Source organism: Gastrolobium bilobum, unplaced genomic scaffold (genome assembly GCF_033153095.1).
Source record: "Gastrolobium bilobum isolate Gb01-03AN ecotype WA unplaced genomic scaffold, APGP_CSIRO_Gbil_v1 utg54464, whole genome shotgun sequence".
Taxonomy (NCBI): Eukaryota; Viridiplantae; Streptophyta; class Magnoliopsida; order Fabales; family Fabaceae; genus Gastrolobium; species Gastrolobium bilobum.
In genome coordinates, this window is record NW_026896005.1 from 28,908 (window position 1) to 41,264 (window position 12,357).

General features: G+C 32.6%; 1 protein-coding gene across 2 annotated transcripts; it reads right to left on the minus strand.

The window, feature by feature from the left end:
- Nucleotides 1-10,876: 10,876 nt before the first annotated feature.
- LOC133297237 (probable glutathione S-transferase parC) lies at nt 10,877-12,215 on the minus strand. 2 transcript variants are annotated; one of them, XM_061496348.1, is made up of 3 exons: nt 11,990-12,215; nt 11,851-11,905; nt 10,877-11,398 (listed from the first exon to the last, which is right to left on the minus strand). In XM_061496348.1, exons 1-3 carry the CDS (start codon nt 12,166-12,168, stop codon nt 11,054-11,056), a joined length of 579 nt encoding a protein of 192 aa, XP_061352332.1. In that variant the 5' UTR covers nt 12,169-12,215; the 3' UTR covers nt 10,877-11,053. The 2 variants fall into 2 exon arrangements, with proteins under 2 accessions (XP_061352332.1, XP_061352331.1); XM_061496347.1 differs by having other exon boundaries at nt 11,851-12,215.
- Between the last annotated feature and the right edge of the window lie 142 nt (nt 12,216-12,357).

The following is a 12,357-nucleotide window of genomic DNA, read 5'->3' on the forward strand; positions in this document are numbered from 1 at the left end:
TTAGCTTCCGCAATAGATATAAGATCTTAATAAATAGTTAAATGTTATTTTTTTTGAAAATTTCTCAATTATAGGAATAATTTATTATTGTTAAAATTGTTAAAAATTTGGGGGTGTTACATGTATGCCATGATATGCTTCGCACACACAAAAGAAACAGATGAATTATGATGTATATATGCATGACTAGATCATCATCATAATAACATGCCTTTCATATATTTTCAATACCAAGCTGCCACATAACAATTACTTCTCATAGAAGGATTTCCATCTTGTCGTATTCATGGGCAGAATACATATATTATTTAACAGAATACAGTCCAAGGCACATGTGAGCAACAATTCACAATTCTATACTCTAGCTAATAATCACAATAGGTAATGCCACCTAACACTTACCTCGAGGCTTTAACCTTTTTAGTCAAATCATCAACAATCAGTCCACTCTTTTAGAGGTTAGCACACCTGAGCAATAGGTACCAAAAATCAGAATTCATATCTATTGTTCCAATAAAATACATGAACTCTCCAAACTTCCCATTCTAGGTTTCTGGTCGATTTCCCATATTTCCATTACTAACTTAATCACCAACTAGATTGCTTTAATCTTTTTCTGACTTAATGTTAATGTTACCAAACGTTAACCATTTACAAAAATCCAGATGTCTAACACATGCCACACAGTTTTGACATCAACCAGATTCCACAAGTAGTCATTTACATGGCAATACCTACAAGGCTTGGAGTGCACTAAAGATACATAAAGCATGCTGCCAACAAGGTTAATCACATGCAGGACTTGATTCAAATAGTATTTCATGATTTTTACCCTACTTTAATTTTCCTAACAAGAAATTTATTTCCAGACTTTAAACTAATTTCCCATGCTTTCAACTCCTATGATTTCAATCGACTTATCATGCTTCAAGTGTTAATTAATTTTTTGCCATAGATTCAGCTTTCCTAATTATTAACCAATGACACAATCCAAGGTCTCCTAAACATACAGATTCGGTCTTCCTCATTACAAAGTGCTTATGATTTATCATTTTACATATAATGCCCTACACGTTTTAAGGTGCACTAGTGGGGCTAAAGCAAGTTGTCCAATTAAGTTCTTACTTATCCAAGGTTCGGTTCATCACTCGGTGCTTATACTTTATTTTAATAAAACTCTACCAATGTCATTTAATCATGACTAAACCAAATTTTCAGCATGCTGCCCCTTAAGTTTAACGTATGCCAAGCCAAAGAAAAACATCATTCTATTCAAACCCAACAGTCCCACAATGAGTAGGGCCGTGTTCCAAGCCCCAAACACAAATTTTTAGACAAGCATACACCAAGGTTTATGGTTCCTACGGCTAGGCAGAAAAGGAAAGAAATGATAACTACAAGTGCCCTCCTTTGATGCATGTAAGATCGAGACAATGAGGCATGGATGACAAAAAAATATATATTATTCTTTAACATCATACTTCCTACGACACATGGCATGGTCAATAGAACTTTTAACATTTACATAACCTTGTTCACAATATTTAGGGTGCGCTAAGGGGCATACAACAAGCTGTCTATATAGATTATTTAACACATGCAAAATGAACAGAACACTAGTCTAACAAAACAGTACTACCCTTGAGGAGAGTTGTTTTCCAAGTTTTCAGTTATACAAACAGAATCGGTTTTTAAGGCTATCCCCTATGGCAATTCTATTTCTTTTTCTTCAACATAAATCACCTACATCACCTAGGAATGATCAATAAAACCTTTAACATGTTGCACTCTTCTATTTTCGCACATACATTGTTATATATTTATTTTTCTAACTTCAAGGCAGTTCCAACTTCACTGTGAACCACACTACAAGCTCACAAATTAGTTGTCACAGCTCACATACACCAAAAGCATAGATGTACGGCTGAACAACCCCAAGGAAGAAGAAATTATAACAGTTACATCTTTCTATAAGTCTCACGATTTAGTGAACAAAGTCATGAACAAGCTATACATACAGTTTTTAATACAAGCAAAGCTTAACCAAATTTTATACCTAAGAACCGGTTTAACAGCAGTAAGGGATTATTTTTCCAAGTGCATAAAATATTAATTCTGTTTTACAAATACCAATTTCAATGTTGTTCACAGATAATTAAAACATGCTGCTTCCAACAAATCAAACACATGTAACCTTTCATAAATTTCTCTAATCCTAGGCGCAGCACTATAAATAAAGGTCAGTTATTTCCCAAGCCCTTAAGTCGGATTCTGTAAGTATGCATACAGCAATAGTCAAGGTTCTTACGTCTAAACAACAATGAGAAATGATTAACAAAGAAACTTATTCCCTTAAGACACCCCTATGCAGGCCAAATAGTGAAAGAAAAGAAATAACTTATTGCTTGGTTGAACCTTTTTGCATGTAACCCAATCCTCTCAATTTGGGGAAAAACACCATTTTAAAGTTTTTGGACAAAAGAATTGCCCGGTTAAAGCTGATTGGATAAGTTTTTCCAAAGTAATGCAGTCAAACATGTCGCCTATGCTGACGGGACTAGTCCCGTCACTGATACTGACGGGACTCGTGCCACGTCAGCGCCACGTAGGCAATCCAATTACCGTCAATCTTCGGAAGACCATAACTTGTGACTCGGGTATCCAAATCAGATGATTTTTTTTTGATTTCACATAAATTTTCGAGATCTACGCAATGATACCTCATTTGACATATTTTATCTCCCACAAACATAGTTTGAATTTGTAACAATTGTATCACAATCACAAGAGTGTTTATCCATAAGACTATGTTTGTGGGAGATAAAATATATCAAATGGGGTGTCATTGCGTAGATCTTGAAAAGTTATGTGAAATAAAAAAAAATCATCTGATTTGGATACCCGAGTCACAAGTTATGTCCTTCCGAAGCTTTACGGTAATTGGACTGCCTACGTGGCGCTGACGTGGCACGAGTCCCGTCAGTATCAGTGACGGGACTAGTCCCGTCAGCATAGGTGACATGTTTGACTGCATTACTTTGGAAAAACTTATCCAATCAGCTTTAACCGAGCAATTCTTTTGTCCAAAAACTTTAAAATGGTGCTTTAGCCTCTCAATTTGATTTCAGAAACAACCATCAAATCCATGGGCATCCCTTTGCCTCTACCCATGCCAAAGAATTAAAACTGAACATAATAAGGAACAACTCACTCACTCTCCAATCTAAACCAGCTGCATGCAAGGGTGGTGTGACTCCATCAAAACAGAATCATGTTCCAACAAAGGGGAAGTTTATTCAGAAATCGGTCCAAAGAGAAGGGAACAAGAAAATGACAAAAAGAAACATCTCACCTCCTTGAAGGATGTATACCGCTGAACAAAGAGGGAGAAGAAAAAAATGAGTTCATGTTGTAGTTCCTTTGGTCAGTGCTCTTGGCTGAATCCATTAAGAAGAGAAGGAAGGAACTTGAATGGTGGTTCTCTTCTCCCATAGCTCACGGTGTTGAGGGGACAAAGAAGGAAAGGAACATGCAACTTTTCTGGTTGTTTTCCCTTGGTGATTCACGACTTGTGAAGGGAAATTAGGGGCTGAGTTTATTCAAGGAATGGAAGTAATACGTATTCTGTCTTGTTTCAACCATTCAATGCATAGGAAGAGAGTGAGACTGCATTCGGTTCTGAAACAGGGATGTGCAGCAAACGGAATTGTGTTTTCCTCAAGGCCATCCGCACAAGGGAATGGATAAGATGGATGAGGTTTGCCTTTGACCAATAAGATTTCATGCAGGCAGATTACACTTGGGCAATTAGGGATGATGTTTAATGAAAGTTAGGCTGAACTTAGTTCTCCAAGGGATTGGGCTCGCCCTCTTGGGCTAGTTGGACCCTAATCAACTAGGTCATATTGTTTCATGTAATTTACCAAATATTAACTAGGATTTCATTGTAGGTGGCACTTAAAATTAACTTCCTAATGGTTCACCTAGCACATGAATTATATATATATATATATATATATATATATATATATATATATTAATTATTATTTCATGTTCCCACTAGATAGGAATTAGGATTCCTACCTAAATTATAATTAATTGTAATTCTATCCATTTTTAACTAGTGTTTTGAATTCTTAAAATACATAAGTATTCACTTATAATTCCCATTAGAATAATTTTCCTAATTAAATTAATTCCACTCTAAACACAAATTTAATTCAAGTTTCAAGCATGTTACACACCCCTAATTGCAAGTTATGTAATTTCCTAATTTCGCGGGATGTTACAGATTGATAATGTTTGATTAGTAATTTGACTAGATATGATGAGTCAGCATTGAGCCAGTAATGAGTTAGCGATATTTTGAGCCATAAGAAATTAAGAATAAATAAAATAATGTATAAAGCCAATATCTGAGCCAGATCCATCAATGAAGAATAAAGAAATAAATGCACGAAACCCATATCTGAGCCCAAAACTTCAACTATAAATAGAGGCCTAGCCTAACCAAACCAATTCACTTTCAATCCTCAATATTTCTCCACTACTCTTCTTCTCCTCTACTCTCTCTCCTTACTTCAAATTTTTATTTTATTATTATCTTCCTTTGGTTACCAACCGTTTCTCTTCCCCAAATTCTAGAAGTCACCAAACACAAAGACCAGGTAATCCTAATCCCTAGGTGCTCTTAGGTTATAATTTTGTTTGAAATTTATTATATGTAATCCTAATGCCTAGGTCCTCTTAGGTTAATTTTGTATGAAGATGTTTATCATGATTCTTAAATTCGAGTTATTACATGTGATATTTAGGAAATTTTATTGGAAAAATATTAGAATTATTATTTTGGAATAAATGGAAATAAAGAATAATTTACTATTATGTGATTATGAAAAACTTTCCTAATATATAATTTGCAATTGAATTTGAAATTATGATACTTTCCAAATATGAGATTCATGATCATGAGATTTATGACTTAAAATTGTGATACCCTTTAAAGAAAATTTTCCAAATATATGATTTATGATTATGTGTGATTGTGATTAATTAATAGTAATCTTAATCCCTAGGTGGTTGTAGATTTGTTGTGTATGCAATTTTATTGGGTTTTAACTCCTAGAAAATAATAGAATTGATTATTTTGGGAATAATCTTAATGCTTTGATAACATATTTTGCCTTTGATAAAATGATGGAAAATTGATTATGTGCAATATATGTGCGATATAAATCTTATTTAATAATTGTGGAAATTATGATTTTTATACCCTGAAATAATTGAATAATTATTATGATGATCGGATTATGTGTAATGATGATTGGAGATTTTGATATTTTGGACAATTGAAATGATATTCTTGATTAAATTGATGTCAGGATATTTTCCAATTACGATATTTATGATTGAATTGAAATTATGTTTGATTGTGAATAATTAATAGTGGGAGGATAGCTTTAGGATGGTACCTCCTAAAGTGATGAACACAACCTTTGGGCTTTATGCCTCCGATATATTTATACGACGTGAACAGATATTATCCGTTCTTCTCAAAGTGGTATCTGGCAGGATATCTGGGATACTAGTAGCAACTTTGGAAAGAGGTGTGCACACTAGGAAGAGATGCTTTTGATAATGGCCAAATTATTGATATGTGTCTGGCAGGATATCCGGGTCACAGGATAGACTGGCAGGATCTCCGGGTCTACCATGGTTCTCTTCCCACTAAAGGAAATTAAAGATAATTTATAATAATAGATTTAATTATATATATATATATATATATATATATATATATGACGAATATTGAAATTGTTATGTGATTACATCTTTGGTTTGATTATTATATTTGAATTATATAATTATGTTTTGATTAGGATTACCAGCTTTTGCTGATTATTTGTTTTTGTGTTGCAATGATCCTTCGGGGGAGCAGAGTTTCAGTGAATCAGGTTGCAAGGAATCGGGCTAGCAGTGGACAGTGAGTATAACAAACTTGATGAATAGTATTTCATGGCTATTCAAGGAGGATATCTCTATAAAAAATGGATGCCAAGAGGAAAAGATAGGTGGCTTTTGATCCTAAGGAACAATTCTTGTGTTGAGAGGTTTCTTGATTTGAAGGCTAGAATGTGATGAAAATGGAAGGAAAAGAAAACAAACTTCCTTACCCTAGGAGACCAAGACAATCTTGTTTGTGTAGGAGGAAGGGAGGAGAAGATGAAATTTTACTTATGTTTTCTCTCTCATGACATGTCACTTAAGTGGGAAATTAAAATAGTTAACTTTGACCACTTAATTACACTACATAAAACTTATAACTTACCAAAAATATAAATTAATAAATAAAACATTTTTAGTCCTAAAATGACTTGTTTGGCATAAATTGGATTTTCTCATTTTTGAGTTCTACTAGTAAATTTCACAGCAGTGTATCTTATCCGAAAAAATCATTATTTACACTTTTTATCAAAAAATGCCAAAATACTCTAAATCACATAATTAACTCAATTTTACCTTTCATATCATCAAAATAAATCCTTAATTATTCATTTAGTAGGTTAGGGTTATTATATGTTCATCTAGATTATTGATCTTTGTTGACTTTAAAGTGGATTGGACCAACTGTATATGATTAGAAAACAAGACCTTGACCCCTTGAGATGTCCTATTCGGCCATATAGGATTTTAGGTCATTATGAATATGGTTTCATGCCATGAAATAGGGTTATAGTACCTTGAATATATTCATGTTGATTAAGTCAATTGGTTGATGCAAGAGAGCAAGAAAAGTTGATGAACTTTCATGTATAGGTTTTGGCCATTGTAAGGAAGTAAGACCAAGAATGTTGTTTAATTTCAAATTAGTGTTTAGTATCATGTATCAAGCGAATTCAGGTATGTTTCAAGTAGGTTGTGAGTTTAAAAACCTAGTTTGACCTAGTATTCATGTGTAGTTCCTATTTTGCAAGAAATTATAGAATCAAATATAAATGTTTAAGACTTATTCTAATGGCATGAATTGACAATATTAAGTATTAGAATAATCATGTGAGCCACCGTGAAGCTAGTTTCGAAATTGACATGTAAATATGTTGATTTCTTCAATTTCAAGTAACATGTAAGTGGTGGTTAATGATACTTTTATTCAAGACTTCAGTGTTCAATCAAGAGATTCGATATTGGAGGATCAAGTTGCAAGTAAAGGATGATTTGGATTTCAAGTTACTTTTGAAGGAAATCTTTTGTCAAGTAAGCTCTTGATTTAGGAGTATTCTCCAACTTTGTTATTCCACCATAGTCCAATGAGACTTTGATTTATGTTTGTATGACTGGTGTATGTTAGATACTAGTATAGTTGCATTCATGTAGGATATACACATGTGACTATATGATATATGTTTTTGATGATCTAATTGTGAATAAGACATGTATACAAGTTGATTTGATTGACAAGTGATAAATGAGATGATGTGATACTTTTGTATTGATGAATTATGTAATGATGGATGAGTATTGGATTGTATCATATGACAAGTAGAGGGGTAAATGTATATATATATATATATATATATATATATATATATTATATATATATATATTATATATATATGGGCTTAACATTTCTGTAGCAGCCGTAGATAGTCTTATCTACAGCTGACACAAAAAAGTGGGCCCCATGACTTTTTTTTTTAAAAAAAAAAAACTCAGGATCTGTTACCGTATCCTAGGATCTGGACGAGGATCCTTGCTTGCTGTAGGTACAGCAGCTGCAGAAATCATTTTGCCTATATATATATATATATATATATATATATATATATATATATAGGTAGGATCTTTTGACACCAGTGTCAAATTTAAAATTTGACACTTCATTTGAGAGCCGTTAGATAAAAAAAGATCAACGACTCTGATTTGTAAGCATGTGACACCATTGATCTTTTTTGATCTAACGGTTTTCAGATGAGGTGTCAAACTTCAAATTTGACACTGTTGTCAAAGGATCCTACCTATATATATATATATATATATATATATATATATATATATATATATATATATATATATATATATGTCACCATTACTATTATGAGGGACACCTCACATGTTTGAATTCAAGATATACAAGCAAGCCATTATATACGAGATTTACAAGTCGTTATATACGGGATTACAAGCAAGTCTTTATCTATAAGATTTACAAGCCGTTATATGTGAATAACAAGCAAGTTGTTAAATACGGATATCAAGATTTGATGCTGTGACCAGATATTTGACCGATATCAAGATTTAATGTTGTGACCAGATATTTGACCGTATAGCAAGATTCGATATTGTGACCGAGTATTGATCGGGAATTATGATTGAACTATTTGATTGATTACATGATGAATTATGTGATGTCTCCATGAGGAATTGTTCTTTGGAACAACCTCGGAGGATTCAGTGGTTGTTAATATTGTGATATTTGAGATTTAGTTTCAGGTTATTATCCTAAGGGATAACCTATAGTAGATTCAAGATTCATGTGCTTTAAGTTATGTATTCAAGATTCATGTGTTTCAAGTTATGTATTCAAAATTCATGTATATCAAGTTGTGTATTCAGGATTAATGTGAACCAAGCTATATGATTTCTCCTATACTATGTGTTCTAACCTTTCATGCAAGAAGTGAACTCATAAGCGAAGAATCTCTCCATAAACCTTGAGTCTACTGAGATTTCATATCTCACTCCATTTGGGAACATATTTCAGGTACTCTGGTAGCAAGTGAGCCTTCAAAGGGCAAGAGACATGTTTAGGATGGTTAGCAGACATAGCAGAATGTAACACCCCCAAATTTTTAACAATTATAATAACATAAAGTTTCAATAATTTCATAAATAATTGCAAAATTTAAAATAACCAAGTTTGGAAAATGTTACCACCGCATTTGTACTATAGACAAGCGCAATGCTAAATTTATTACATTTAAATAAAATCAAAGACTAAAGTTTAACAAAGAAAATATGTCTCATGGATTTTATTTAAATCTCATAAAATTTGTGAACTTCAAGACTAGATAGAATTATCTGAGTCGTTATCCTTACTGCCCACTACTGGCCTCACTCCTTGCAACCTGATTTACTGAAAATATGCTCCCCCGAAGGATTATTGCGGTCAAACAAACACAAAAGTCAGCAAAGCTAGTAATCCTAATCAAAACACAATTATATAATTCAAATATAATAATCAAATCAAAAATGTAATCACATAACAATTTCAATATTCGTCATATATATATATATATATATATATATATATATATAATTAAATCAATTATTATAAATTATCTTTATTAAATTCCTTTAGTGGGAAGAGAACTATGGTAGACCCGAGAAACCCTGCCAATCTACCCTGTGACCCGGGAAACTCTGTCAGTCACAAATAATCAAATTGGCCAACAGTAAAATATCTCTTATAGTGTGCACACCTCTTTCTAAAGTTGCTACTAGTATCCCGGGAAACCCTGCCAGACATCACTTTGGGAAGAACGAATAATATCTTTTCACATCATAAATATATCGGAGGAATAAAGCCCAAAGGTTGTGTTAATCACTTTAGGAGGTACCATCCTAAAGCTATCCTCTACTAGTTAATTTATTTCAATCACACACAATCAGGAAAAATTTAATCTTGTCACAATTATCGTATTTAAAAATTTCTATATAAATTTCTCAAGTACATAATAATTTTCCAAATTATATTCAACATCTATTAGTCCAAATCTAATCCAAATCATAATTTCATCATTTAGCCAAAATCTATTACCATACTTTCCAAAATCATAATTCAGCATTTATAAGAATAAAACCCAAATCTAATTATCATAATTCAGCATTTATCATATTATTTGCTAAATTAATCGTTTAAAAAGAGTTATACTAAAATAATTATATAATAAATTTCTAGAGGTAAAAAAATAATTTAATTAAAATATCCTAATGAAATCATCTTAAATTACCTAAGGCTTAAGATTACTTATACCAAATTAAATATAATCTCTAAGCACCTAGGGATTAAGATGACCTGGTCTCCGTGTTTGCTAACTCCTAAAAGGTAAGGCGATTTGGGGAATAGAAGCAGTTGTTAACCAAAGGAAGATAATAAAAAAGTAAAATAACTAAATAAATATAAATAAAAATAAAAAACTATCCTCCTACGACTTAATTTATTTCAATCACACAATCAAGAAAAATTTAATCTTTTCACAATTATCATATTTGAAAATTTCTATATAAATTTCTCTAGTACATAATGATTTTCCAAATTATAATTCAACATCTCTTAGTTCAAATCTAATCCAAATTAACTACAAGTGGCAGTACCAGGCATAAAATTGACAGCAAACTCAATTTCTCTTATAAGTGGCATACCAAGAATTTCTTCGGAGAAAACATCAGGATACTCTCTGACTCCAGGTATTTGCTCAATCTGCTCCTTGAGAGTTAAGTCGTGTACGTTGCACAAATAAACTGGGTATCCCTTTATAAGGAAATTCTTAATAGTCATAGCAGAGACTATCTGAATAAAGGGTTTGGGTACAACACCCTTATAAAAGAGGTGTTTTCCTTTTGATCCCTTAAGTGATATCTTATGCTCCCTACAATCTAGCTTAGCCCTATATTTGCTAAGCCAATCCATTCTGAAAATAAGGTTGAAATCAGCCAAGTCAAACTGTACTAATCATCTGTACCCAGACTTTAATAGTTGAATATCTAAGACTACGGAGAGTTAAAATTTATCAGGTATACGTTATTAGAGATAAGGATAAATATTTTGCAAGACATTCAACCAGAGAATATTTGAATCAAGAAATCTTGAAGCAATACCAGAATTCCTGTGAATTTTTAGGAACAAACGTAAATTTTCGATTCTCATAAACACAAGCAAATATCCAGCAGCAATAGGAAAAAACCAAATTGTCTATGTTGAACCAAATTCAAGAACCAATAAGTCCAAGCTAAAATAAACTTCATCACACAATATTTTGTCACAAGTGCCATTTCAGTCCAACTCAAGACTTTTCCTGTAGTTAACAACAAACTCGTAGATCTCCTTCTCATCAGCTACAGATTTGGAAACGCTCTCCCTCTGCTTGCATCTCTTTGCCCAAGTAATTAACTTAGGACACTCTGCCTCCACTTTGAAGTTGCCTAATGCCTCATAAGTATAAAACCAGCTATAGAAAGGGATCAGAGCAATGTCAACAAACCCAAATGTGTCACCCCCAAAATAAGCCTTGTCTCCAAGAACCTCTTCCAATTCTTTTAGGCCCTCCATTAAGTCCTTCTTTGCCACTTCGATCTCATCTCGCTTTCCTGCCCATATTCTCCCCCCAACATCACCAACCTGCATTTTTTAACGCATGAAAATTAATTAATATTGATGTAACTTTTTTTTATATACAATATTGATGTAACTTTAGTCCTTAATAATAAAAATATATATAAATATCATTTTTGTTCTATAACAAAAAAAAAAAAAAACACAAAAATAAAATTAGTCGCTTGGTTCCTGTGAAATTCAAAGTAGACTCATCTTAGTCCTTTTGAGGGGCTAATGTGAATCTTTATTGAATTTGTGAGGGACCACAATTTTAACAAAATTGATTCACTGGTAATTTTTGTATATGAGAGTAAAACGAGGACTGTATTTTTTTGTTACCGACCGAAAATGATATTTACTAAAAAAAAAAAAAAAAGGATTAATATCAAGAACACAGTAGTTTCCTATTCGAATCTCCTTAGAAAAAGGTGAAATTAGATGTTTCATTGAGTTGGGAAACAAAACTAGGAACCTACCTTCTTGTTAACAAAATCAGCCCAGAACCTTGCTTGAGCTCTCTGATAAGGATCTGAGGGTAGCAACGGAGGAGCTTTATCGTTCCAGACCTCATCAATATACTCAACAATAATGATGGACTCGCATATGGGTTTCCCGTTATGGATGAGAACTGGGATCTTCTTGTGAATTGGGTTCATTTTCTGAAGTAGCTGGCTCTTATTCATGAGATCCTCTTCCTTGTACTCATACTTTGTATCTTTTTCAGCCAGTGCTATCCTTACTCTCATACCAAACATACTAAGCCATTCATCCAACAAAATCAACTCCTCTGCCATTGTCAAAGACTAGAGAGAGAGTCAACTGGAACAAGTGATAAAGTGGTCTAAATTTAGACGCAACTTGTTGACATACAGATCAGCATGGTCATCTTTTTTCTTTTTTCTTTTTGTACATTTTCAATTAGAAAAAAATGTGTGTGATTTTAAAAGATATAAAGTTGTATCATTTTAAATAAGAGAAAGATA

Coding starts and splice junctions, on each gene's coding strand:
- LOC133297237 (XM_061496347.1), bottom strand. CDS start 12,168: ATGGCAGAGGAGTTGATTTTGTTGGATGAATGGCTTAGTATGTTTGGT. Junction 11,399..11,850: donor CTGATTTTGTTAACAAGAAG/GTAGGTTCCTAG, acceptor TAAAAAATGCAG/GTTGGTGATGTTGGGGGGAG.